At 43.3% G+C, this 27,365-nt stretch overlaps 1 protein-coding gene across 1 annotated transcript in view; it reads right to left on the bottom strand.

The window, feature by feature from the left end:
• Window positions 1–26,652, bottom strand: part of FMN2 (formin 2) — a 359,646-nt gene extending 332,994 nt beyond the window's left edge. Inside the window, exon 1 of the mRNA XM_047705078.1 lies at window positions 24,861–26,652. Within this exon, the coding sequence (XP_047561034.1) occupies window positions 24,861–26,433 (1,573 nt within the window). The 5' untranslated portion in view covers window positions 26,434–26,652. The remainder of the gene's footprint in view (window positions 1–24,860) is intronic.
• Between the last annotated feature and the right edge of the window lie 713 nt (window positions 26,653–27,365).

Here is a 27,365-nt window from a genome sequence, read left to right as displayed (position 1 = left end):
GGTCAAGGGCACAGGGTCTGCCAGGGAGGCCACTCAGCAGCAGTACATGTGGTCCAGGGCTACTTATCAAGGAAATGCAAACAGGTCCCAGGGGTAAAGGAAGAGCTAAGTTCAACCACTACCAAGGCAACACTCCCTTTGTAGCTGCAGTAATGCTAGAACTTGAGAAAATTCTCGAAGGCCAATAAAATCATTCTCTATGATACAGAATGCTATAAACTCTATAGGTACATATGAAGTGGTTTCTGGTGGATTTATGACTAAGTGCATGGGCAGGAGATGGACAAATTTTCTCAGGTTCTCCCTTCCTCTTCCCCTCCCTCCCTGGGTGCAAATAAGAAACCCAGTGGGAGGGGCAGTCTTTCTTTCAAACCAGCCTCTAACGGTCATTTCACCAGTTAGGGAATGCAGGACCAGAGGTGTTAGGTGCTCTGCACAAGGTCCCACTATCTTCATCTAAGAAAGGCTCATCTCACTGATCACATGAATGACATTAATAATGTATAGCCTAAAGAAACCTAGAAGTGTGATGTGCACCCATGGGCAGTTCTTCCCTTCTGTATAGAATAGAGAGGAGTTCCTACTTTCTGTGCATTCTTTTCCAATAAAAGTACATGGACCCTATCTCTAGACTTCATAAAATGCATCCGGGGAAGAAGCATGGTATAGCAGGCAAAACCTTAGGTTATGGAAACCCACTGCCTTGATGCCCTTCCTGATTTACCATTGTTCAAGCTATGGCTTCAGACAAGCTACTCAATTTCTCTTAAGCCTCCTCAGTTTCCTCATCTATAACCAGAAATAATCATCTTCATTACCTGCTAGGATCATTGTAAGAATTAATCTGAAATAATTTTTGTAACAGGATTAACACAGTGTCCAACAAATATGTCCTATCATTATTTTTATCAAGATTCATTTCAAAGGTTCTATATTCTTAAATAGGATAAATAAAAATTTGGTTTAACCTAAAGGAAGGAAATCATAAGTAATCAATGGAATTCTAAGAATATACCTGTTACCTAAAAGCATTAGAAAAAGTACAATAATAAGCAAGATGATCACAGATTAAAATATATTTGTCCACCAAGTTTTCATTTTTGTTTTTTCTTTTACATTCAATAGATCTTAATGACATCAGCTAGGTAATATTTAAGACTCTGCTTTCTAGAATTCCTAACTTACGTTTTTTTAAAGTGGAATTATTTGTTAATAATTGGTTAAACTCACGTTAAAAATAATATTCATCCAGTGACAGAAAAGTTATTAATCACTAACGTTCCCAATTATTTCTGTACTGATCCCCTCTCCCTCCTCCTGCATATACGTACACACCCTAGTTAGCAAAGAGTTTTCCCTTTAGTGTGGTATCAGCTTTGCAGTCATAAGACTATCCTCAAATACTCCTCTTGCATTGCTAAGCAAAATTCACAGGGCTGGACAAACATTGAAACAAGGCCAAATGCAGTGATCCTCCTGCACAAGGATAAAGTAAAATCATGAGCCCCTGCCCAGGAGTTCTGTTGGGCAGTGAGCAGTGATGCTATAAAAAGTAGAAACCCGGGGCCCCTGGGTGGCTTAGTGGGTTCAAGCCTCTGCCTTCAGCTCAAGTCATGATTCCAGGGTCCTGGGATCCAGCCCCGTGTCGGGCTCTCTGCTCAGTGGGGAGTCTGCTTTCCCCTTCTCTCTGTCTCTGCCTAATGCTCTGCCTACTTGTGTTCTGTCAAATAAATAAATAAGATCTTTAAAAAAAAAAAAAAAGTAGAAACCCTGTGTTTTGGGCAGAATGATAGAACGTAAAGGGCACTTCCACCATCTATTGTCAGCTTGCGAAGCAAAGCAAGGATTTACCACCAGGATTTCAACGCGACTGACTGAGGGATGAAAAGGTTCTAGAATCGGCCTACAGACTGGAGGGTGGCAATGCCAAAACTGGGGGCATGCTCTGCTCTCCTAATTTTTATTCCAGGGATCTTCCACTTCTGAGTAAGCCAGCAACTCTGGGAAAAGCTTCTGACCAACATTCTCTATGAAGATATAAAAGAAACAGACCACATGGTCTGCACCCCACTGGGGCAAACAACACAGTCACAAAGACCAAAGCCCATGAAGGAATACTTGAAATGCAGTCTATTTAGAATATACTATCTTAATTAAACATTCTTGATGGAAATAGTTAAAAAGAGAGAGAAAGAGAGAAAAGGCAGTGAAGACAGGATATAACCAAACACTTAAGAGACTATTATTTGTCAAAGGACATCCTAGGTCCACCAGAGGACATAATCTTGACAAAAATATGCTCCCTGTCCCTTACTAATAATAATGCATTACGACAATGTGCTCAAATATTTGAGCAATATATCCCAGGTCACACATGGGAAAGGGCTAAGTGTAAGTTTGGTGTTGTTTCACGCCCCATAACATCATTCATTTATGAGTTTCTGTTTTAAATTTATACTTTAAGAGCCTCCAGACACATCATTGGTTTTTCTTCCTTTTGTGTATTTTTTAATGGTTGAAAGAACAGAACATAACTGCTAGACTTTGAAAGGGGTCAGTATAAGTTTCCGTTTCTTCCAGGTTCCAAATCTCATGCAAAATGAGAATTAAACAGCAGTCTCATTGTCTTAAGCTTTTTCTTGATCTTCTAGATCAGACCTATCTAATAAACTGCCCCTGAAAGCCCATATTATCTATCAATGGAAATGATAAGAGGAAAGGTGCTATTGACAAGCAAATCCAGAGTTAGACATTAACAATAATTGCTTAAGATGTTGGTGAATACAGAGCTATCGCGTATTGTGTATCATCATGGACGATGGTCTATGCTGGAGAAATAAAAATAACAGGTATGAGAGGCCAATTATGACCAAATAGAAGCTAACCTGTCTAGTTTCAGATACCAATGCTGCAGGTTTTACAAGAGGAACACCCTCCTCGCTGTAAAGATCTAGGGTTGTCTCAAGGCAAGAAGACAAATGTGTAGACAAAATGCTAGACACATCATAGGAAACACAGGTCAGAGGACACATGAAGGTAACTAACCCTCGGTCCCTACCTGCAGGGAAGAGGACCTCAGCTCAGGAAGGGATGCGAACGGATGAGGATGTAGGTCGCTGCTCCCCGGACAGAGCTCCCTGCCTGTATGGCCAGCATGGACTAGACACTCTTACAGGAAACTCCTTCCTCCGAGCACATCATTAGGCTCAAAACTCCAGATAAGGAAGAAATAGGTTGATATTTAAACTTTATAAGACACTTGCAGATTGGCCTGCATATGTGCTGGTTTTTCCAAGTCCTCGATACCATGCACCTTTATAATTTTTCTGAAGACATTGACTGCTCTGCCTGGTGACCTGGGACTTACAGGATGCATTTTGTCACCTGACACTGACAATATGGAAAAGAGTAGTAATAAATGTATTTGACATCAATTACAATAAAATGTCACAGAGCAAAGCATTAAAAAAGTGATTTGGGGGCCGCCAGGGTGGCTCAGTTGGTTAAGCATCCAACTCTTGATCTCATTCAGGTCTTGATCTCTGGGTCATGAGTTCAAGCCCCATACTGGGTTCCATACTAGGCATGGAGCCTACTTAAAAAAAAGTGACTTTGGAACCAGTGCCACACCACATCAAAAATTAAACAAAAAATCATATGATCACCTCGACTGATACAGAAAAAGCATTTGACAAAGTACAACATCCATTCATGATTGTAAAAAAAAAAAAAAAAAGAAGAAGAAGAAGAAAGAAAACAACTCAACAAAAAAAGGAACATACCTCAACATAATAAAGGCCATTTGTGAGAAACTCACAACTAACATTATACTCAATGGAGAAAAAGAGAGCTTTCCCTCTAAGGTAGGAACAAAATAAGGATGTCCCCTCTCACCATTTTCATTCAACATACTACTGGAAGTCCTAACCACAGTAATCAGACAAGAAAAAGAAATAAGGTAAAGAAGTTAAACTGTCACTACTTGCAAATGATAGGATACTTTAGAAATTTCTAAAGACTCCAATAAGGGGTGCCTGGGTGGCTCAGTTGGTTATGTGTCCAACTCTTGATTTTGGCTCAAGTCATGATCTCAGGGTTATGAGATCAAGCCCTGTATTGTGCTCAGCACAGAGTCTGAGAGTCTCTCTCTCCCTCTCTCTCTGCCCCTCCCATCACTCTCTCTCTCTCTCTCCAATAAATAAAATCTTTTTTAAAAAATTTTTAAAAAACAAAGACACCGTCAAAAAGCTACTAGAATGGGATGCCTGGGTGGCTAAGTCAGTTAAGCTGCTGCCTTTGGCTCAGGTCATGATACTAGGGTCCTGGGACTGAGTCCCACATCGGGCTCCTTGTTTCCCCCTCCCTCTCTGCCTACCTCTCTGCCTACTTGTGATCTCTCTTTCTGTCAAATGAATAAATAAATAAAATCTTAAAAACAAAAAAGCTACTAGAAAATTCAGTAAAGCAGCAGGATACAAAATTGATACCTGGAAATTGGTACTATCTCTATACACTAATAATGAGCTAGTAGAAAGAGAAATTAAGGAAACAATCCCATTTACAATTGCACCAAAAAGAATAAAATAACTAAGAATAAACTTAACCAAAAAAGTGAACAACTTGTACTCTGAGAACTATAAAACACTGATGAAAGGAACTGAAGATGACACAAACAAATGGAAAGATATTCCATAATCATGTGCTGGAAAAATTAATATTGTTAAAATGTTCATACTACCCAACGCAATCTACAGATTTAATGCAATCCCTACCAAAATACTAGTAGCGCTTTTCTCAAAACTAAAACAAATAATCCTAAAATTTGTATGGAACCCCAAAAGACCCCAAATAACCAAAGCAATCCCAGGGGGAAAAAAAAAAAAAAAAGCTGGAGGTATCATAGTCCCAGAGTTCAAGATATACCACAAAGCCATAGTAATCAAAAGGGTTTGAAACTGGAACAAAACCAAATACATAAATCAATGCAAGAGAATAGAGACCCCAGAAATAAACCCATGATTATTTGGTCAATTAATCTATGATAAAGGAGGCAAGAATATAAAACAGAGAAGGGAAATTCTTTTCAATAAATGGTGCTGGAAAAACTGGACAACTACACTTTAAAGAATGAACCCAGACTACTTAGTAATACCATACACAAAAATACACTCAAAAGGGATTAAAGGCCTAAATGACCTAAAGACCTGAAACCATAAAAATCCTAGCAGAAAACACAGACAGTAATTTCTTTGACATCAGCCATAGCAACTTTTTCTAAATATGTCTCCTAGGACAAGGGAAACAAAAGCAAAAATAAATTATTGGGACTACATCAAAATAAAAAACTCTTTTACAGCAATAGAAACCATCAAAAAAATAAAAAGACAACCTATGGAAAGGGAGAAGATATTTGCAAATGACGCAGCCAATAAGGGGTTAATATCCAAAATATATAAGGAACTTATTCAATTTAACACCAAAAAAATCTGATTAAAAAATGAGAAGACGACCTGAATAGATATTTTTCTAAAGAAGATGTAGAGATGGCCGATAGACACATGAAAGTCACTCAACATCATTCATCATCAGGAGATGCAAATCAAAACCACAATGAGATGTCACCTCACACTAGTCAGAATGGCTAAAATCAACATGACAAGAAATAACAAATGTTGGCAAGGACGTGGAGAGAAAGGAATCCTCCTGCACTGCCTGTGGAGATGTAAACTGCTGCAGCCACTGTGCAAAACAGTATGGAGATTGCTCGAAAAATTAAAAATAGAAATACCATATGACCCAGTATTTCCATATTAGGTATTTACTCCAAAGAAAATGAAAACACTAATGTGAGGAGATCTATGCACTTCTATGTTTATTGCAGCATCATTCACAATAGTTAAGAGATGGAAGCAGCCTAAGTGTCCATTAATAAATGAATTGATAAGAAACTATGGTACACACACACACACACACACACACACACACACAGTGGAATATTATACAGCCATAAAAAGGATGTCACCATGCCATTTGTGACAACACAGACAGATGTAAAGGGTATTACCTAAGTAAGTCAGACTGAGAAAGAAAAATACCACATGATTCTACTCACAAGTGGAATCTAAAAGAAAAAAAAAATGAATAAAGAAACAAAAAGCAGAATCAGAGCTATAAATACAGAGAATAAATGATGGTTGCCAGAGAGGAGGAACAGTGGGCGTTGGGCAAGATGAGTAAAAGGAAAGGGAGATACTGGCTTCCAGTTATGGAATGAATAAGTCCCAGGAATAAAAGGCACAGCATAAAATACAATCAATGATATTATAATAACATTGTGCACTGACAGAAGTTAGCTACCCTTGTGGTAAATATGACATTTTATATCTATATATATATAAACTTGTCAAAAAACTAAGTTGTACACCTGAAACTAATGTAACACTGTGTCAATCATACATACATATATAAATAAGACAAAAAATGTGACTTTGGTATATAGACCTCTGAAAGCTACAGAGCCTATGAAAATGTGTATGAAATTCATATTGGCTTCCATCAAGGTTTTCTCTGAGAAAGAAAAAAAATAGCTATGCAACTTTGATTAATCAAGAGCTGAAACTTGGCAAAAACAGATCAAGAAATGTAATCTAATAAAATTGGCCAAATGATATCATAGAACATAAATAACAATGACTACCAACCATTTTTTAGGACCTATGTTAGAATATGGATTTATTTGGGGATTTTTTTTTAAAGCTCATGGAGCAAGTCAAATGTTTAAAGGCAAACATGAGATATGTCAGAGGGAAATACTTTAAAAGAAAAAAATTTTTAGTTTATTAAGTTAAATCCAGAAAAGTGAAGCTAATAAATGGCAGCTTCTAAAATACCTCTAGTTGAAGAGTTTTGGGCATATTTAAAGCAGTCTCAAATTGAAGGAATGAGACAAACAGACCACAACCGCTGCTCTTACTTTAGAAGTCAAACATCATGGTCTTGTCTGGTTGTAAGGAAGGTCAGTGGTTACCAAGCTCCACCTCCCCAGGGTTAGGAGGACCCCAGTAGATCTTCATCCAATCTGTGTGAACACCTCCCGTGAACAGTGAAATCACTCCTTTCAAGATCATCCACTCCAAGGCTGGACATTCCATAAGGGACAGCCTCCTTTGTGTTCGGTTAAATCATACAACGCCTAGCAAATCTAGCTCCTCTAGGCTGAACACCTTCAATTTTCTGCTTGGATCTATACCCTAAGTTTAAAGCTTGTCTCTGAGGTTAATAGAGAGCCACCGAATAATTGTGAGAAGAGCACTGAACATTCCCCTGGAAAGAACGGGATGAGTATTTTCAGAAATATGCTGAGATGTATTTTAACCAGTTTTAGTGTCTGATTGGATTTAATAAAGAGGAAATGTGAGGAACTTGGCTAACTTGCACAACTCCCAGATTTTGGCTTAAGGAACAGGTAACGGTCGATGCCAGAACTATTACCATCCACCAGGGCAGGCAATAAATAAGGGAGCAATTTGGGTTTAGAGGAAAGAGAAGTTGAGTTTGGATCTACTCCCATATTCCTACAGACACATTTTTAAGGCAATAGGAAATCTGCACCTGGAATTCATAAAAGAACTGAACCAGAAACTTAAGACAGGCATGGAAAAGGTTCTGGAGGGCAGATGTTAAGGTGGACGAGGGAAACCAGTTGAAGGGATGAAAAGTGAGCCTAAAATGTAGTGGGCAAACCAAGGAGAAATATGTAACGGAAACCAAGGGATGGGTGTTTTTCTGATTGGATAAAATATATACTTGTTTAAATGATGCCTTTGAAGCACTTCAAATATCAGAGATTTTTATTAATGTTGAGTATAAAAAACAACCTGCTAAATTAAAAGGTTAATAATGTTTCTGAATTTCAGGATTGTAACTCCCAGAAGAGAGCCATAGATACACAAAGACTAATCACACACAATGACAAAAAGAAAGCCACAAGAACCACAATAATTTCAAAAGAATCTACGCAATACACATCATGATCTAGGTTATATTCCAATTATTTTGCTGTAAAAAAAAAAAAAAAGAAGAAGAAGAAAGAAAGAAACTACTGCCTTTAAAAGCCAATATGACTATTGTGATATTATGATTTGGGGGGGTTTTTTGAGAGAGAGCTGTGCGAGTTGAGGGGCGGGGTGGGTGACGGAGGAGGAAGAGAGAATCCCAAACAGGCGCCAGGTCCAGTGTGGAGCCTGACATGAGGCTTGACCTTAGGACCCCAAGATCAAGACCTGAGCTGAAACCAAGAGTCAGGACCCCAGCTGGGGTCATGACCTGAGCCGAAGGCAGATGCTTAACCAACTGAGCCATCAGGCGCCCGGTGAGATAATGATTTATTAAGAATACATATATATATGTATGAGTATGTACATATTGTACATATGTACATATATTTACATATATATGTAAGAATGCATACATATATATATATATGGTTTTCATCCAGTTCTGGCACAGAGCCCCTAAAACCCCTGGAATTTCTTAAGTGATAAGAGCAATAAAGGCATCTTGGTATTCACAACAAACCTCTTTCAACCACAGCTGAATTTATGTTAGTGAGAGGACTTCTGCAAAGCACCTGAGGAGGAGGGCAGGTTGCGAGGGGAAAAAAACCTTGTGATTAGAGGGCTGGAACTTCTAGTCTCACTCTTGACCTCCAGGAGGGGAGAGGAGCTGGCAACTGAGTTCAATCACCAAAGGCAATGATTGAATCAATCAAACCAATATAATGAAGCCTCCTTAAAAACCGGGAGGACTGGGTTAGGGCACCTCCAGGTTGGTGAACACACTGGGGAGGGTGGCGTGCTGAGAGAACGTAAGAGTTCCTTCCACACCTTCCCTATGTATGGCTTTCCTCTGACTGTTCCAAGTCATATCCTTTTATAATAAATTTTATAATAAAGTTATACCCTTTTATGGTAATCTAGAAAGTAAAATATTTCTCTGAGCTCTGTAAGCTGCTCTAGCAAATTAATCGAACCCAAGGAGAGGACTGTTGGAACCCATAGCTGGTCAGTCAGAAGTCCAGGTTACCACCTAGACTTTTGGTTGCCATGTGAAGAGGGGGCAGACTGGAAACCTTAACCTGTGGGATCTGATGCTATCTCTAGGTAAATAATGTCAATATTAGGTTGACTTATAAAACACCTAGCTGATGTCATAAGGAATTGCTTAGTGCTGGAGCGGCGGGGGAGGGGGGCACACATTGGATCAGAAACCCCAAAAACCCATATAGTTGGATCAGAATCTTAACTATACACTTTAGATATTACTAACTACCCTTTAGGTTTAAAAAATACTTATAAAGGAAATCATGCCACAGAACTGAAAGACATTGAAAAGATTTATCCAAATAATAACTAGAAACAATACAAAAGGGCGCCTGGGTGGCTCAGTGGGTTAAAGCCTCTGCCTTTGGCTCGGTCATGATCCCAGGGTCCTGGGATAGAGCCCTGCATCAGGCTCTCTGCTCTGCAGGGAGCCTGCTTCCTCCTCTCTCTCTGCCTGCCTCTTCTCCTACTTGTGATCTCTTCCTGTCAAATAAATAAATAAAATCTTTAAAAAAAAAAAAAGAAACAATACAAAAGCAAGATACCACTACCCTTAGCAATAAAACATATGAAGCATCAGCAAGGAAAACAGAAATCCTCCATGGAGAAAAGTCCAGAACGCTAGTAAAAGAACATAAGTGAGCTAAATTAATAAAGAGGTCTTTCACAGAAGTGACAATAATCCTTAATTTAATCTATAAATTTAATAAGAGATCAAATACCATCAGGACTTTTTAAGAAACTCCACACTTGGATGGAAGGCAACATCAACTTGGAAAAACTTTGAAAACGGCACACTTCCAAGTAATTATACACATTGCAACGTCATTTTTAAAAACTGTATAGTACTTACTGAAGACAGAAAATCAAACATAAAAGGAAGAGACCCTCAGAAACAATCTTAACTATGTATGGGAATCATATAAATGTATATGAAAAATCAATGAGTAAAAGCTATATAGGAGATGATGTTGAAAAACTGGCTTGCCATATTAAGAAGAAGAAAACTGAATCCCTACATTACATCATACACACAAGAGGACGCTAGATAGTTCAAAGGCTTAATATAAAAGGTAAAATGATAAAGCTAACAGAAGACTATGGAGAAGAGAATGTAACCAAGCAATAAGACAGGATTCCTTAAATAAGAAAATAGCACAAAACATAAGTGAAAAATAGCATTGATCACATCAAAATTTAAGTATTTCTTTTCAATCAGGGACACAACAAAGGTAAAGGAGGTATGAAATATTAGAGGAAGATATATATAATGTCTAAAACTGATTCTACATGTTAAGAGTCGAGTGATTACATACAACTGAGTCTACTCCAAATAGTTTCAACAGTAAGAGAGAGTTACTACAGGGAATTGCTTATTGTACAGATTCTTGGAAGGGCTAAAGAAAAAGACTGCAGCATCTTTTTAGAACTACCCACCAAGAACCAAATTAAAACCAGGCCACCAAGGAAGTGGTTGCCTCTTCTCTGATCTCAAGTCCTGGGCTTTGAGAGCACACTCCCATTGCTAGAATTAGGAAGCCTCACGGCTGGATGTTACCTCTGCCGTCAGCCCCAGACCTGTGCTCCCCCAGCCACCAGCCACACCAGGAGCAGGGACACACCATGCCCCACCATCTCAGGAAAAGAACACCTGAACAGTAGACCTCTGCTGACACGGTCCCAGAAGGATCTACAGTTCCACAGCTGTACATGTAAGTGCAAACAAAAAAAGTTGGTCCTAGGCTTCATTTGGGTCTTCCAAATCAGGTGGAAATTCATCAAACCTAAGCCACATTTGAAACAAAACCTGCAGGGGACTCTGAGAAGCATCACTTTTATGTTAGCCTCTAATATAAGGAAAGAACACCAGGAGCTTAGTGACAATCCTTCATATCCTTAACACTGGTAATAAAATAATATCAAGAATTTACAAAGATAAAGAGAACCCTTGTGAATAAATAAGGAAAATCAGGAAACCCTACAGAAAAAGAAAAGAGGATATCAACAGGCAATTCAGATGGGCGTTACCCAAATGGCTAAAAATAAGCAAAAGTTTTCTCAAAGGCATTAGCCATCAGATGAATATAAAATAAAAAGTAAAACAAGAGGGCGCCTGGGTGGCTCAGTGGGTTAAGCCGCTGCCTTCGGCTCAGGTCATGATCTCAGGGTCCTGGGATCGAGCCCCACATCGGGCTCTCTGCTAGGGGGGAGCCTGCTTCCTCCTCCCTCCCTCTCTCTCTCTCTCTCTCTCTCTCTCTCTGCCTGCCTCTCTGCCTACTTGTGATCTCTGTCAAATAAATAAACAAAATCTTTATTAAAAAAAAAAAAAAAAAGGTGAACAGTGCCCCCTGGTGTGTACAACCCAGCAGAACCCTCACTTTCTGGAATATTATAAAGCAGTAAGAAGCAATGAACTTGACAGATATTCACCCAGAAAAATTTATAAAGTTCTTTCCAAACCCTGCTGAGTTTGGGGGTGTTGGTTTTCTTAAAGCAACACAAAGGGGCACCCGGTTGGCCCAACCAGTTAAACAACTGACTCCCTAGTTGTGTGATCTCGGGTCACGGGGCTCGGTGGTCAATGAAAAGTCTGCTTAAGACTCTCCCTCTGCTCCTCCCCACTCTCTCTCAAATAAATAAATCTTTAAGAATAAAAAACAAAAACCAACAGAAAGAATTCCAACTCAGAATGTTTGTATAAACTAAAATATATACAGAAATATTATATACTTTGCAAAACTACATACAATTTCAAGGATGTCAAACATCAAAAGCAATTCCCTACACACACACACACACACACACACACACACACTGTTCCCTACGCCCTTCGGGGAGGGCAGAGTAGGAAATGAACACACAGCTATTCCCTCCTTTCAAAAGGTCACATAATGCCAATTTGCTTTTGCAAAAGATCCACATTAGTACTTATTTTCACTCACCGAAAGAAATCCAAAAAGGACTTTTTCGGTTTCTCGAAAAAAGGCAAAAAACGAAAACAGCACCGAGCCTTTCTCTTCTAGGGGGGCCTTTACAGAAGCTGCGCACGCCCCAAGCACAGAGAGTGGCGCCCCCAGCGCCTTCCCGAGGAACTACACGCAGGATGTCAGCACCACGCCTCCAGGGTAGAACAGTGTCTACGAGTAGAAAACAGTGTCTACGAGCATCTGTACTGTATCTTCATTTATTTCGAGCAGCCATTAGCAAGATGTATCTTAAAGTATCAGAAAAAGCCTAAAAGAGGTTGTTTTTCAAGTCTGGGAACCCTCAAAAATGTTCCCATATAAATTAATGGTAACTGTTTCTTTGCTTTGCACCATTTCCGCTTACAAAAGTTTGCATAGGAATACTGTATTTTTGGATACGGAAGGAAACCTCTACAGGGAATAAATATGGACAAAATGAAGAGTTTTGCATGGACTAATGATGGGATGTGTCATGTACTGAGGGGTAGGAGTAAATGCTCTTTGTTTCTCCCCTGAAGATCAGGAACAGTGTGTCAATAATATCTAAAACTACTAGAGAAAACATGAGATGGCTGAGGAACTGAAACATACAGGATAAGGTACAGACTGAGCAACAAGGAGGGGATAAAACCATGGAGCGTTAGAATATTAATACATATATAGTTGAGATTTTAAACTTTAGCCTCAGGGCAGTAAGGAACCACTGACATATTTCTAAACTGCACTGGCCGCCCATCTTTATATTGTTAATAGTTTACTCTCTTGTCTTGTAGAGAATTCTGAGAGAGGAGCCAGAGCCATGATAGCTAAGTGGGATGTGTCTGATGCCCAGGAGAGAGAGAGAAGCTAAAGATCGGTAACTTTAATTGGTAATAAAACCAAAAGGAAATTGGTGGCTCAACCTTAGGGATTAGCCTAAAGCTACCTAAATCTGTATGCCAGCTTTTACTATCCCAAGGCAGATGGTGGAGAAAATGATCTGTGAATTCAGAATCAAATAAGCCTCCTTACTGAAATAATCTGAATCAGAGACAGAAGTCTTCTAGGATGACTTTTTCACTTATACCGCACGTTTGGCTCAGACAACGGTCTGTCTGCAGAAATCACTGCAGTTCTTAGTCAACCTCATATGCCCACCCACAATATGCTAGATCCAACAGAGTCAACACACTTTGGGATTTTTCTAAAATTGGAAGATACAGATCAAATCCTATATCCTAAAATAAACTACCAGGATACTATCCAAACATTTTACACCCTCAAAGCCATTTAACCAAAATAGCGCTGGAAGATATAATCATCTTGCAGAACATCTTAGGTAGCTGCAAAATATAACACCTCCCATAAAGAATTTGCATACCTTATGTCTCCAAAGGGAAGTATTCGTCTATAGGTTCCAAAAGGCGTAGAGTGGGCGCCTGGGTGGCTCAGTTGGTTAAGCTCAGGTCATGATCCTGGAGTCCCGGGATCGAGTCCCGCATCAGGCTCCCAGCTCCACGGGGAGTCTGCTTCTCCCTCTGACCTTCTCCTCGCTCATGCTCTCTCTCACGTCTCTCTCTCAAATAAATAAATAAAATGTTTAAAAAAAAAAAAAAAAAGGCGTAGAGTGGAAGAGGAGAGGCCAATGATCTACAAGTACCTGGGCTAACAAATGAGTTGGAGGGGCGCCTGGGTGGCTCAGTCGTTAAGCGTCTGCCTTTGGCTCAGGTCATGATCCTGGGGTTCCTTGATCAAGCCCCACATCAGGCTCCCTACTCAGCAGGGAGCCTGCTTCTCCCTCTCTAGCTCCTCCTGCTTGTGTTCCCTCTCTCCCTATCTCTTTCTGTCAAATAAATAAATGTCTTTTTAAAAAAATTGAGTTGCAAAAGATTATCTCTATTGTTATCCCATTGTTTTCATTACTTTTAAAAGATAAGACTTGTGGGGCGCCCGGGTGGCTCAGTTGGTTGAGCGGCTGCCTTCGGCTTGGGTCATGATTCCAGGGTCCTGGGATCGAGCCCCGCAGCGGGCTCCCTGCTCAGCAGAGAGTCTGCTTCTCTCTTTCCCCCTCCCTGCCGCTCTGCTTACTTGTGCTCTCTCTCTAGCTCTCTGTCAAATAAACAAATAAAATATTAAAAAAAAAAGATAAGGCTTGTATGTTAAGAGTGAAGAGACTCATTGTTTACATAACTTTCCAGAGTATTCAAATTAATTCATTTGTAAGCCTCAAATAGCTCTATTCTATGCATTTGCTTCTTAATGGGTAAACAAGCTGCACTTCATGGACAATAAAACAAAAGTAAAAATCCTAGGAGTTCTCAAAACCTTTTAGCCTCCGTCTCTAAGAAAGTTTTTTAGTCAATGAAAACTTCTACATGGAATACCATAGATTAATAAAAATTATGAGTAAGCACAGTTGAGAAAATTGAAGACATACAAAAATCAATATCGTTGAACCTTGAGTATAATAATGGTTTGAACTGCATGGGTGTATACTTACACGAGGACTTTTTGTTATAAATACAGTACAGTTCCATAAATGTATTTTAACTTCCTTATTTTTTTTTTAAAGATTCTGGGGTGCCTGGGTGGCTCAGTCGTTAAGCGTCAGCCTTCGGCTTAGGTCATGATCCTGGGGTCCTGGGATTGAGCCCTATGTCAGACTCCCTGCTCAGCGGGGGACCTACCTCTCCCTCTCTCGCTCCCCCTGCTTGTGTTCCTTCTCTCACTGTGTGTCTCTGTGTCAAATAAACAAAATCTTCAAAAAAAACAAGAAAACTTGCTCAGTTTGCTGTCCATATTAGGAAGACTCCACAGACATGCTCATTACACTCCCTGCCTCATACATTGTGCGACACAGCTTTCCTTCTCATAAAGCATGTCAGCCATACACCATACCTACTCACAACCTTCGTGCTCAGAAACACAAGATCCTAGATTCCCATCAGATACTGGCCGTCCGAGCAGTCCAGATCGCACTCCCTGCAGCGTCGATCAACAATCGGTGGAAGGTAGCGAAATCGAAACACTGCTGCTCTCGCCATCCCTGACCGCCAGTGCTGTCTTTACCCCACCGCACGAAGGCACCCTCCCCCAGGGGGACTGTCTTCAGCTCTAACAATAAAGAGAAACGAAACATGCAGAGCATCACCATTAGCAGAAAAGGTAACTGCTACAACGGTCCCTTCCACAGAACTCCAGGCCCGATGAGACCTGGACGAAGCAGCTTTCGTGTCTGGGCCCGGGAAACCAGGGCACCAAGAAGAGGGAAGAAGTGACTGCCCCGAGTCTTCCAGGAAACCGGTGACATCCTCTAGAAAGGGAGACAGACTGAAAGACGTCTCCGCCTGTGCTACTGCCGCAGCAGAGCTACGAGCTTCCTGCTAAACTCACTCCTTCCCCTCCCGTGTGTGCAAAGCCACAGCTTAAATGACACAGAATTCATTTCCATAGGAGCCCACTACGTTACCGGGCACAACAAAGAATGCTTCTGCTTGAAATATAAAAAGAGGGAACTGAGTAGTAAAACAAGCATTATTTAAAACACCGTACAGGCTTAATTTTTTCAAGAAATCATCCCATTGCCCCTGAAAATAAACAGACTATCTTTAGCCCATTGTGGCTCTGGTAGAACAGAAAATACAGCTTCGAGTAGGTTCAGGATATGTGGAAACTGACTGGATCGCAGAAGAGTGGAAGCTCTTCTCCTATCCAATCAACACCTCCCGGGACATCCTTGGAAAGGTGGAGGACGTGCATGTTTCCCTTTCTCTCATCCACAGAGGCGCATGTGTCCGAGAGTAACAATTCGCCCGCATGGTTAGAGTCCTCTTATAGCATCCAATAACTGCCATTGTCTGTTCATATAATGTCGATGCAGTAATACCTTGCTTTACTAAATAGCATTTCAAATTGACTAGAAGTCGTATTTGTCATATATTTATATTTTTAATATAAAAAAAAAAGCCTGGGAAAGTTTTCAGCCACTAAAATTATGTCCAATAACTATCAAGCCACAAGCGGTTGTTATTTGTTTCTTCCTAATGGTCCCTTAATGCTAAATTTCATTAACATCAGGTTATTACTTACAACACACAAGCAGGAATAAACAGAGCAATAAAATTTTCTCTATTTCCTTACTTCTTTCATCGCCAACAAAATTTATAATTGGAAGCTCAATTACTGTATTCATTGCTATTTTAAAATCAACCAACAAATATAAGATGTTCTTTCAAAACAAGTTCTATCAAAGTATCATTCTTTCCTCAGATTCAATCATACCTCAATAAAAATAATTAATTTCGACTGATCAAAAATGTTAGTAATTTTCCAGTATGAATTCAATAGGAAGTTACCAATAGGAAGCCTAGATACCCAAATTGCCTTTTCAAAAAAAAAAAATGGTGGGGGGTGCCTGGGTGGCTCAGTCGGCTGAGCGTCTGACTCTTGGTTTCATTTTTTTTTTTTTTAAGATTTTGTTTATTTATTTGACAGACAGAGATCACAAGTAGGCAGAGAAGCAGGCGGTGGGGGGGTGGGGAGGAGAAGCAGGCTCCCCGCTGAGCAGAGAGCCCGATGTGGGGCTCGATCCCAGGACCCTGAGACCATGACCTGAGCCGAAGGCAGAGGCTTAACCCACTGAGCCACCCAGGCACCCCCCGACTCTTGGTTTTAGCTCAGGTCATGATCTCAGGGTCATGAGATGGAGCCCCATGTTGGGCTCCATGCTCAGCGGGGAGTCCACTGAAGATTCGCACCCCCCCGCACTGTTCCTCCCCCAACTCATGCTCATTCTCTCTCTAAAACACATAAATCAAGTCTTTCAAAAAAAAAAAAAAGTAGGTAAAAATTTTAAAAGTGGCAAACAATTATTCATAAAAACCCAGTATGCTAAGTGCCCATCATATTCCTGGCACACCGCAGACACAGAAGAGACATTGGTAGATGTGTTGATAGAGATTAGATGATGGACAGAAGCAGGTGAGTATCCAAGGTGGAAGGAAAAGCAGGAATAGGTGAGAAAAAAGACCAAAGAATCCCTAAACCCAAAAAGCGTTCATAATATGATGCAGAAGGTAAGTGCAGAGACACGGAAATAAATGATGCCCGTTAAGGGTCGTTCGGAAAGACACAAAAAATGAAAATGGGAATTTAAACAGCCCTTTCAGATGCTAAATCAAGAGACAAATAGTGTGGTCCAAGAGAGTAAAAACTTCAAGGCAAAGGCACAAATCAGGAAAATGAAATGTACATTCATCAAACAGCAAACAGATTAACTTGTCTAAAGTTGAGAGATTATGAAGGAAATGGTGGGAGGTTAAGGCTGCAAAGTCAGGCCTTGCCACCACATGCTCTGCAGAACGAAAATCCTAAGGGTGTCTGCCTGCTGCCTCCTCTTCCCCACCCCTCCTTTAAAAATGAGCAACTGCCCCTAATCACACAGCCACATCTCCATCGTAGGCTTTCCTCATCCAAACTCTGAAGGAAACCAACAATCACAGAAAATGATATAAGGAAAAAAATGATGCAAAAATGATTGGGAATAAAACAGTGATTAGGTACATGAATCAACCTTCTGCATACGGTTTCAGAGTTGTTTTGTTTTGTCTTAACCAATTTGGTTTTGGTCCACTTTGAGCAATGAAGTTTATTAAGGCAATAAACCAGCAGAGGAAAGCACACAGCACCAATTACGTGCCTCTACCAGACAGAGCTGTAGTGGCTTCATATAAACTATTTCATTTAATTTTCACATTATTAATGTGAAATGACTCCTCTAGCTCCATATGTGTAAGAAAAAATTACTCGAGAGTCCCTTTAAAAAGCTAAGATACAAATTCATCTAGAATGATAGCAGAACAACTGCTGTACCATCATCCGACTGAATATGTTCAGCAGTTTTTAACAGAATCAGAAGGAAACACAGCTCAAAAAGCACCTGTTCAATTTCAAATACACATTGCTTATATCCTAAGCCTAAATGCACTTAGAAGTAGGCCACTCCTCAGCTCATAAAGCAGACATTAAAACCCATCACTGGGGTACTTGACTTCATCCAAACAGTCCTAAAGAAAACATGAGAAAGGATGTTGCAGATCAGACTAAAATGACTTAAGGGGGCCTGGGTGACTCAGGCGTTAAGTACAACTCAGGTCATGATCCCAGAGTCCTGGGATGGAGCCCTGCATTGGGCTCCCTGCTAAACAGGAAGCCTGCTTCTCCCTCTCCCACTCCCCCTACTTGTGCTCCCTCTCTCACTGTGTCTGTCTCTGCCAAATAAATAAAAACGAAATCTTTAAAAAATAAAATGAAGAGATTTAAGAACAGTGTTTCCAGCCCTAGCTTTTGTTACCAAAATCTATTCTGATATAATAATTTGTTAATTTTATATCTATCCTGATAAAATAATTCGTTAATTTTAAGAAATGTCCAAATACAGGAAAAAGCAGAGCATGCATAGAAGCCCTTTTCCCGTTACAGTAAGATGCGTTATATATGCACATCAGGGATGATTTCTGACTTTCCTTCATGTATTGGACATGAACGACATCCAGACTCTGTCAGATGCTAACACTAGAAATAAGACAGCAACTGTCCTCAACAAAGTCACAGTTAAATCATTTAACAAGCTATATAAGAAAACCTGTACTCCTACACTGGAGTATCTCTACGGATATAAAAGTCAAGATAACCTTTAGAAAAGCCAAAATGAGAGTCATACAATCCAACCGCCAAAGCACAAGCCATTCACTAATTAGCTAGTCATTTAAAAGCTCGCTGATACACTGGATTTCATTTTGTACACATTAACAACAGATTTGCTTATCCAAGTCCACATCCTAGATGAAGCTTTGACTAGCTTACTGCCCTGAGGCAAGTCACTTCACTTGTCTGAACCTTGCTTAGCTCACTGGGAAAAGAGAAATAAATAACTTTATTTCGAGGCTGTTCTAAGGATTACAGATAATTATGTAATGCACCACAGTGTCTGGCACTCAGTAGAAGTGTAATAAATATACCTTTACATCATAATTATAGGATTTGCCAACCGATAACAAACTGATCAGAAAAATCAAATCAGAAGTATGAGGGGTGGCGAAGAGAAAAAGACAGCCCCGTGAATGGACTAGCGGACATCAGGAAGCAAAGACACAAACACTCGGAAACAGGAGACAGGAACCAGCAGCATGAACGCTTCCCCAATATTTTCACAGCACCTAACCACGACCTGCCTGATGATGACACTAAGCCGTTGAAAACAGATTAAACTTTGATTCCACATGTTTAGAAAAGGACAGATCAGCACATAATTGATTTTGGAGAGACTCCTATCAGAAGTGATTTAGCATCACAAATTTAGTATTTTACCTGTCCAAACCAACTAACCGCAAAACTCTATTAACAAGCATCTGCTAGACTTGATGGACAAAGGAACCTCTCAAATTTCAGAAGCCATTTTTTTCCTATGCAACACGGAAAAAGCTGCATGCCCAACAAATTAACTGAGGAAAGATTTCAGTGTGATGGCCTAAAACATCATCAGTTGGGTTTTTTTTTTTTTTTTTAAGATTTTATTTGACAGAGAGAGAGTAGGAGAGGCAGAGGGAGAAGCAGGCTCCCCGCCGAGCAGGGAGCCCAACGCAGGGCTCGATCCCAGGACCCTGGGATCATGACCTGAGCGGAAGGCAGACACCTAACCGGCTGAGCCACCCAGGTGCCCCACACCATCAGTTTTTAACAGCCAACACAAAATAAAGTTTTGGTTTCCATCATCACTAAATGTTTTTCTATCTACCAAACAAACACAAACATGTACCACAAAGATCTCTTTCCACTTGAATTTTCTCCCTACACTTGGGAGGCACTAAAAAGCGAACAACATCTGTTCCTTTCTCCAGAGCTGACAACCCTCACTCTGGTTTAAAAATAAAAGATGTTTATGGAGGCTTATAGATACAATGATCACCTGCTTCAAAGGCAGCTGGCAATTAATGGAGCCAAAGACATGCAAAATTAAGGCCAAAAAAACCAATTTCCCTAAGGAGAATGCCTCTGTTCCTCAGGCCTCTGGTAATATCCAAGAGGCCCATAAAACTGTAGAGGGTGGTAAAGAACCAAATGTGAAGCCAGATGACAAGAAAACAAACCGCAACAGAGAAACAGGGACGTGTGTCCTTCTTCGTTCACCAAACCACTACAAGAACAGTTTCCCTGAGAGCTGCCTAGAGAAGAATCTGGTTCCTCTGACCAACAACCCCTCTTCTTCCAGCCCAAGGCAGGCCAGATGCTCAACAATGAAAGGGACTGGTCTTTTTTTTTTTTTATTTTTTTATTTTTTCAGCATAACAGTATTCATTATTTTTGCACCACACCCAGTGCTCCATGCAATCCGTGCCCTCTACAATACCCACCACCTGGTGCCCCCAACCTCCCACCCCCCACCCCTTCAAAATTCTCAGATCGTTTTTCAGAGTCCATAGTCTCTCATGGTTCACCTCCCCTTCCAATTTCCCTCAACTCCCTTCTCCTCTCCATCTCCCCTTGTCCTCAGGGACTGGTCTTATTAAAAACAGAACTGAAATATCTCCTAAGTGAAGACTTAAAATTATTTTTTATAAGTAGTTTTGACTCGATGTTGTCCTTCAGTACCAAAGATTCAAAATGAGTATGAAGCAAGGACATTCAGACTGAAATCAGTGGACTCAGCTTCTATTTCTGGTTCTGCCTCTGAATGAATCACAGGGTGACCTTGAGAGAGTGATTTCTTCCCTCTACCTACCTGCATTTCCCCACCAGTTACAAGATTAGGTTAAACCTAAACTAATGAGTGGGTGAGAAAAATATATGGAAATGGCCAAACATCTACTGATCACTGACCAGCTAGATCCAAACATCAAAGACAAAGTCAGTGATGTCTGTATTTTTTTTTTTTAAGATTTTCTTTATTTATTTGACAGACAGAGATCACAAGTAGGCAAGAGAGGCCAGCAGAGAGAGGAGGAAGAAGGCTCCCTGTTGAGCAAAAAGCCCGGTGTGGGACTCGATCCCAGGACCCTGAGACCATGACTGAAGCCGAGGGCAGAAGCTTTAACCCACTGAGCCACCCAGGCGCCCCTGATGTCCATATTAAAACAACTCACACGGGGCACCTGGGTGGCTCAGGTCATGATCCCAGGGTCCTGGGATCGAGCCCTGCATCAGGCTCTCTGCTCAGCAGGGAGCCTGCTTCCCTTCCTCTCTCTGCCTGCCTCTCTGCCTACCTGTGATCTCTGTCAGATAAATAAATAAAATCTTTAAAAAAAAAAAAAAACTCACGCTATACTTCTGCCCTGCATGGTTTAAAAAAAAAAAAAAAAACCTCCCTGGAGAGGACAACAGAACACAGGTGCTTACTGAACAGGACTCCTTTAAGAGTCTGAAATTTCAAATTTGAAATACTTAGCAAATTAAAATACAATGCAAGTAACAAGTTTTTTTTTTCCTCTTAAGGAAAACAAATCTTCAGCCTGTTTAGGGCCTATGATCATCAGGACTCTGATCAATCTTCCTGTGAAGTCCTCTTCCCTGACCCTGCCAAGGAGATCAGCCCCTTTACCCCTGATGCTCCCAGAGGACAGCACTGCACCTCCCCACCGTTCCTGTGTACTCAGGGAACCCTGGAGAGGCAGAACCATGACTTAATGACCTTCGTAGGTCCTGCCACTAACATATTGCCTGGTACAATGTGGATGTCCAGAATATACATATATACATTTGTTAATTTTAAGAAATGAATATATAGGGGCACCTGGGTGGCTCAGTGGGTTAAGCCTCTGCCTTCGACTCAGGTCATGATCTCGGGGTCCTGGGATCAGGTCCCTCGTTGGGGACCCCCACGCCTGCCTCTCTGCCTACTTGTGATCTCTCTGTCAAATAAATAAATAGAATCTTAAAAAAAAAAAAAAAAAGTGGGGCGCCTGGGTGGCTCAGTCTGTTAAGCCTTCGGTTCAGGTCACGATCCCAGAGTCCTGGGATCGAGTCCCACATCGGGCTTCCCGCTCTGTGGGAGGCCTGCTTCTCCCTCTCCCACTCCCTCTGCTGCATTCCCTCTCTCGCTGCGTCTCTGTCAATAAATAAAATCTTTGAAAAATAAATAAAAATTTTTTAAAATGTATATTCAAAGTCTAATCTATTAGAAAGAGCAACCATTAATATTAATAAATGATAATGTGGGGACACCTGGGTGGCTCAGTTGGTTGGACGACTGCCTTCGGCTCAGGTCATGATCCTGGAGTCCCGGGATCGAGTCCCGCATCGGGCTACCAGCTCCACCGGGAGTCTGCTTCTCTCTCTGACCTTCTCCTCGCTCATGCTCTCTCTCACTCTCTCTCAAATAAATAAAATCTTTAAAAAATAAATAAATAAATAAATGATAATGTGAATCATGGTGACATTTTCATTTAAAAATATATATTTAGAGGGACACCCAAGCAGCTCAGTGGGTTGAGCACCTGACTCTTGGTTTCATTCAGGGCATAATCTCAGGGTCCTGGGATGTAGCCCCAAGTCTGGGTTCTGGGCTCAGTGGGAAGTCTGCTTCCCACTGAGGTTCTCTCCTCCTACCTCTCCCTCTGCACACGCACTCTCTTTTAAATAAATAAATCTTTTTTAAAAACACATACATATACATACACATTTATAAATGAATGATTCCCTAAAGAGGAAACATATGATTTCTCACCAACATTAAATTCACAAAATTGACTTAAGAACTTTCCTGTCTTCTTCCTTCAAAATAGTCTTTCGGGGATTTGTTTTGTTTATATTTTTATAATTTATCTACAGGGTATTAGACTATAAGCATTACTTTTAACTTAACCTACACAATAAAGGGAAGGGAGAAGTTAAAAAGAGAGCGAGAGAGGGAAAGGGAGCAAGCAGTAAATAAATGAACAAAGTGAATAAAAAGAAGCTACTCTTAAGAATCTATAAATATGGGGCACCTGGGTGGCTCAGTTGGTTAAGTGATTGCCTTCGGCTCAGGTCATGATCCCGGAGTCTTAGGATCAAGTCCCACATCAGGCTCCCAGCTCCATGGGGAGTCTGCTTCTCCCTCTGTCCTCCCCTCTCATGCTCTCTCACTGTCTCTCTCTCTCAAATAAATAAAATTAAAAAAAGAATCTATAAATATAAAATAAAAGGTGATCCATACGTGAAAATAAAAATGTAGTAAATGCAAGTAAACAACATTAATGGCAGTTAGTCAAAGTAGCTATGCCCATTGAGAAATGTCACTTAAGAAATGTTTTATAGGGAGGGTGCATGGGTGGCTCAGTGGGTTAAGCCTCTGCCTTCAGCTCAGGTCATAATCCCAGGGTCCTGGGATAGAGCCCCACATGGGGTTCTCTGCTCAGCTGGGAGCCTGCTCCACCCCCGACCTCCACTTGCCTACTTGTGACCTCACTCTGTCAAATAATTTTTTGAAAAGAAATATTTTATAGCTAACGCATTTATCAAATGGGTTAATCAAAAACTTAACAGAGGATGTTAAGCTTTTCGAATTACATTTGAAATTTTTAATCATTCAAATATTTATCACGAACCTAGCAGCAATTGTATAAATTTTCATTCTTTTCTACTCCTTAAATTCTTAGTCAATATTTCCTTTAATAACTAAGAGTAGAAGCGGGGCGCCTGGGTGGCTCAGTGGGTTAAGCCGCTGCCTTCGGCTCAGGTCATGATCTCGGGGTCCTGGGATCGAGCCCCGCATCGGGCTCTCTGCTTGGCAGGGAGCCTGCTTCCTCCTCTCTCTCTGCCTGCCTCTCTGCCTGCTTGTGATCTCTGTCTGTCAAATAAATAAATAAAATCTTTAAAAAAAAAAAAAAAAGAGAAGAGAACAGGAAACAAACCATCGCTCTACCAGTAGGCCCTGAAGGTAAGACCTTGGGGCCTACAGCATCTAAGAAAGGATAAACTCACTGAACTACTTGTTTTTTAACCACAGTAAGTGGACCTCTTAGCTGGGCTTTCACGGTGCCCATCAGAATCTGTAACAATGGCTGAGAAGAGGTGCCAGTGGGCTACATGTCCTTTTGGTTTTCTCATCTTCACGATCTCCAAGCTATGTCCTGTTTTGACAGGACATGAAACCAAATGAAAATTATCCCTAATATCCTATTTCATTATTTATTAACTTTCTAATACCATGTGTCAGATTTGGTCGCATCAGCAAACAGGAATGTCCCCTTAAGTTCAGTGAGTAGTCTACCCAGATGGCTGAGCTAGAACTACATATTACATACGTACATATATACCCACACGTGTTAGAGCAGTCAGAGATTGCCTCTGGATAGCACTGGAATAAATTGTTTGTTTCTTGACCTTTGTCAAAGAATCATTAACAAGTTTGGTCTTTTTAATGCTGTGGGGATCAGGACAGAAAGAGAATGATGGCTCAGCTAACTATGCCAAAAAAAAAAGGGGGGGGGGGTGGAGTTGATCTGTCTGGTGGGACCCTGGGCATAGAGACCAGCACATGTTTTGGAGAAATGGACTGAGCCCTTTTTTGAGACACAACGAAGCTGTCCTCTCTGGAAAGAAAAGAAAAAAGACAAGAAAAGAGAGGAAAGGAAGGGAAAGGGAAGGAACGTTAAAGGGGAAGGAAAGGAAAGAGAGAAAAGAAAAACAGAGATTTTACTGAGCTGGTGTGCAGGAGGACCTGAACGGATTCCCCTAAGAAGGCAGGACTTGCCAGAAGCAGGTCTAGGCGTCTCAGCCGGAGCAGGTGACCGCGGAGGGCCCTGATTGGCAGCCACTCCGCCACGAGCGCACTCACCTGTGAACACGTTCTGGAAACCATCAGCAGCCGCCGGGGCCCCAGACACCTTGGCGGCCTGCGCCGCGGGCGCCCCCCCACTCCCCTCCGAGGCCGCCCCGCGTTCCAGCAGGTGCGCAGAGCCCCCGGCCGGGGGAGCGCGGCTGCCCAGCTCCTCGGTCCAGTCCGCTGAGCGGCTGAGGCCGCAGGCGAGGCCGCCGTCAGCCCGGTGCTTCTTGGCTGGAGCGGCGGCCGAGACCAGGGCGGCTCTGGGCCCCCGGCTCAGGGAGGGCTCCAGCCGCCTCTTGATCCTGGGGCTCTGGCTGGGGGACTGGGAGGGAGAGTGGTTGGGCGAGCTGAGCTGCCGGGTGGTGGTCTTGATGTAGCAGGGGGTGATGAGCGGGTAGGGCTTGAAGCAGCGCGGGCTGGGCGCGGGGCTGCTGGGCAGGGAGGCCGCCGCCGGGGCGCTGGGCCTGCCGGGCTCCCCCTCGGGCTCTGCCCCCGGCGCCGGGGGCCCCTCTCCCGCCCCCAGGCCCCACGCCTCCCCCGGAGAGTCTCGGCGGGCATCCTCAAATGCGTCTTCCTCGCCCTCCTCGTCAGTGTCCCCAGCCCCTGGCCCGGCGGCTGCGGCCGAGCCCTCTCCCGGCGAGGACTCGGGGAACGCGAAGGCGGTGGAGGAGGGCGAGTCTGCGGCCGCGGGCTGGCCCACGGGCAGGCCGGGCTCCGCTGAGGCTCCGGGGCCGCCGGGGGGCGAGGGCTGCTCGGGCGCCCGGGGCTCGGGGACCAGGCTGCCGGGCAGGTCAGAGCGCGCAGGCACCGCCTGCTCCGTGTCCGGACTGCGAGGGGGCCCCCCGGCTGCGCTGCTGGACCCCAGCAAGTACTGGTCCAGGCCCAGGAAGGCCCCGGGCTGGGGGGAGGCGGCTGTGGAGGGCGCCGCAGGCTCCTCGGGGCCCTGGAGCAGCAGCAGCTGCTGCTGCTGTTGCTGGCGGATCGCCTGCTGAATGTCTGAAAGCAGGTCCTCCTGCTCCGTGGCCGAGTGAAAGCTGTAGATGTCCGTGTCCGAGCCCGAACTGGTCCTTTGTCCATCCTGCGTCCCCGCGGCGGTCTCCAAACCCTCCAAGACCACCCTGCCCCCACCCCCAGCCTCCGCGGGTCCATGGTCCCTCGGACGGGTTACCTCGAAGGGGTCGGCACACTCGGTGTCCGACAGGCCCGTCTCGTCTGCCGAGAGGCTGAGGTCTGGCGTCTTGGTGACCAGAGAGTGCGCGCTGTCCAGCTCCCCGGTCGGCAGGGCCTGGGGGTCCAGCACGTCCTCGCGGGAGCCGCCGGTGCTCTTCCCCTTGGACAGGTTCTTCCTGATCCGCAGGTTGGAGAACACGGAGGCTCTGGATTCCGACTTGCTCTTCTTCTTGCCCGGCTCCCCCCCGCCGCCGCCCCCTCCCCCCTTGCCGTGCTTGCCCAGCGCCTTCTTGCCCCCGCTCCCCTTCTTTGTGGCTTCCACATCCCTGGGCCCAACGGCATCCTCGGCGCCGCTTCCGCCTTCGTGCAAGGCTTCACCTGCGCTCCTCTTCAGCTTCCCGTCCTGGTTCCCCATGTCGCAATCCCGCTGCTCGGCCGAGGCGCCGCCGACACTCAGGCCATGCCGGCCCTCCTCGGCGCCCAGCCCGCACAGGGGGAGGCGCGGGGGCCGGGCAGGCGGCGGGGCGAGCCTCTGCGCGAGGAGGCCGACGCGCGTGCGGCCGGCGCTGCTAGCATCTGCCGCTTCTCCGCACAATGCGCGCCCGCGGCGGCCGTGGCGGCGGCTGCAGCCCGGCGCGAGCGGGGCTCGAACATGCTCAGTGCGGCGCTCGGAGCCAGCCAATGGCGGCGCGGAACGCAGGCCGGGCCGGGCCCCCCGATGGCCGCCGCCGCGCCGCCACCCCCGCCGCCGCCCGGCTCCTCGCCGAAGCCGCGCGCGAAAGACGCTTGCTCTATCTCGGGCACTTTCCTCTCCGCCGCGTGCACCGAACGCGTGGTCGCCGCGGGGGAAGCTCGTGGGCCGGAGGGGGCACCGCCAACTTCAAGGCTGAGGGACCTGCAAGGGGAAAAGTTAAACAAAAAAAAATCTTAAATGGAGAACACCTGAACCCACGTTCCAGTTGGGGGAGCCAGAGTGTGGAGGCCCCTCCCCCAGGGGCCTGCAGGGCCCCTCGACAAATATTTGTTGAATGCATGGATTGTTCTTTTAACACCTGATCATCTTGAACAGTGTTAATGGGCTCGAGCGTGTGGTTTAGGGAAGGTTCCTACATCCAGTGCGGCTCTCATGTTTGATGCAGACCTTGCATCCGTCTACGGGAGAGAACGTTAGCTGCCATTTCAAAAATTCATTTTTCAAACTTTTCTTGACAAAATGGTAAACTGAGGGAATTAAAAAAAAAATCCTAGGAGATTAGAGTTGATTAAAATGCTAATCTCCAAAATTCTACGTGTTTACCATATAAATCAAATAGCATTTGTATTCCGAAAGGGTACATATACTATAAT

This window comes from Lutra lutra, chromosome 15 (genome assembly GCF_902655055.1).
Source record: "Lutra lutra chromosome 15, mLutLut1.2, whole genome shotgun sequence".
NCBI lineage: Eukaryota > Metazoa > Chordata > Mammalia > Carnivora > Mustelidae > Lutra > Lutra lutra.
The sequence above is the reverse complement of the archived record's forward strand: the minus strand, read 5'-3'. Positions and strand labels throughout refer to the sequence as shown.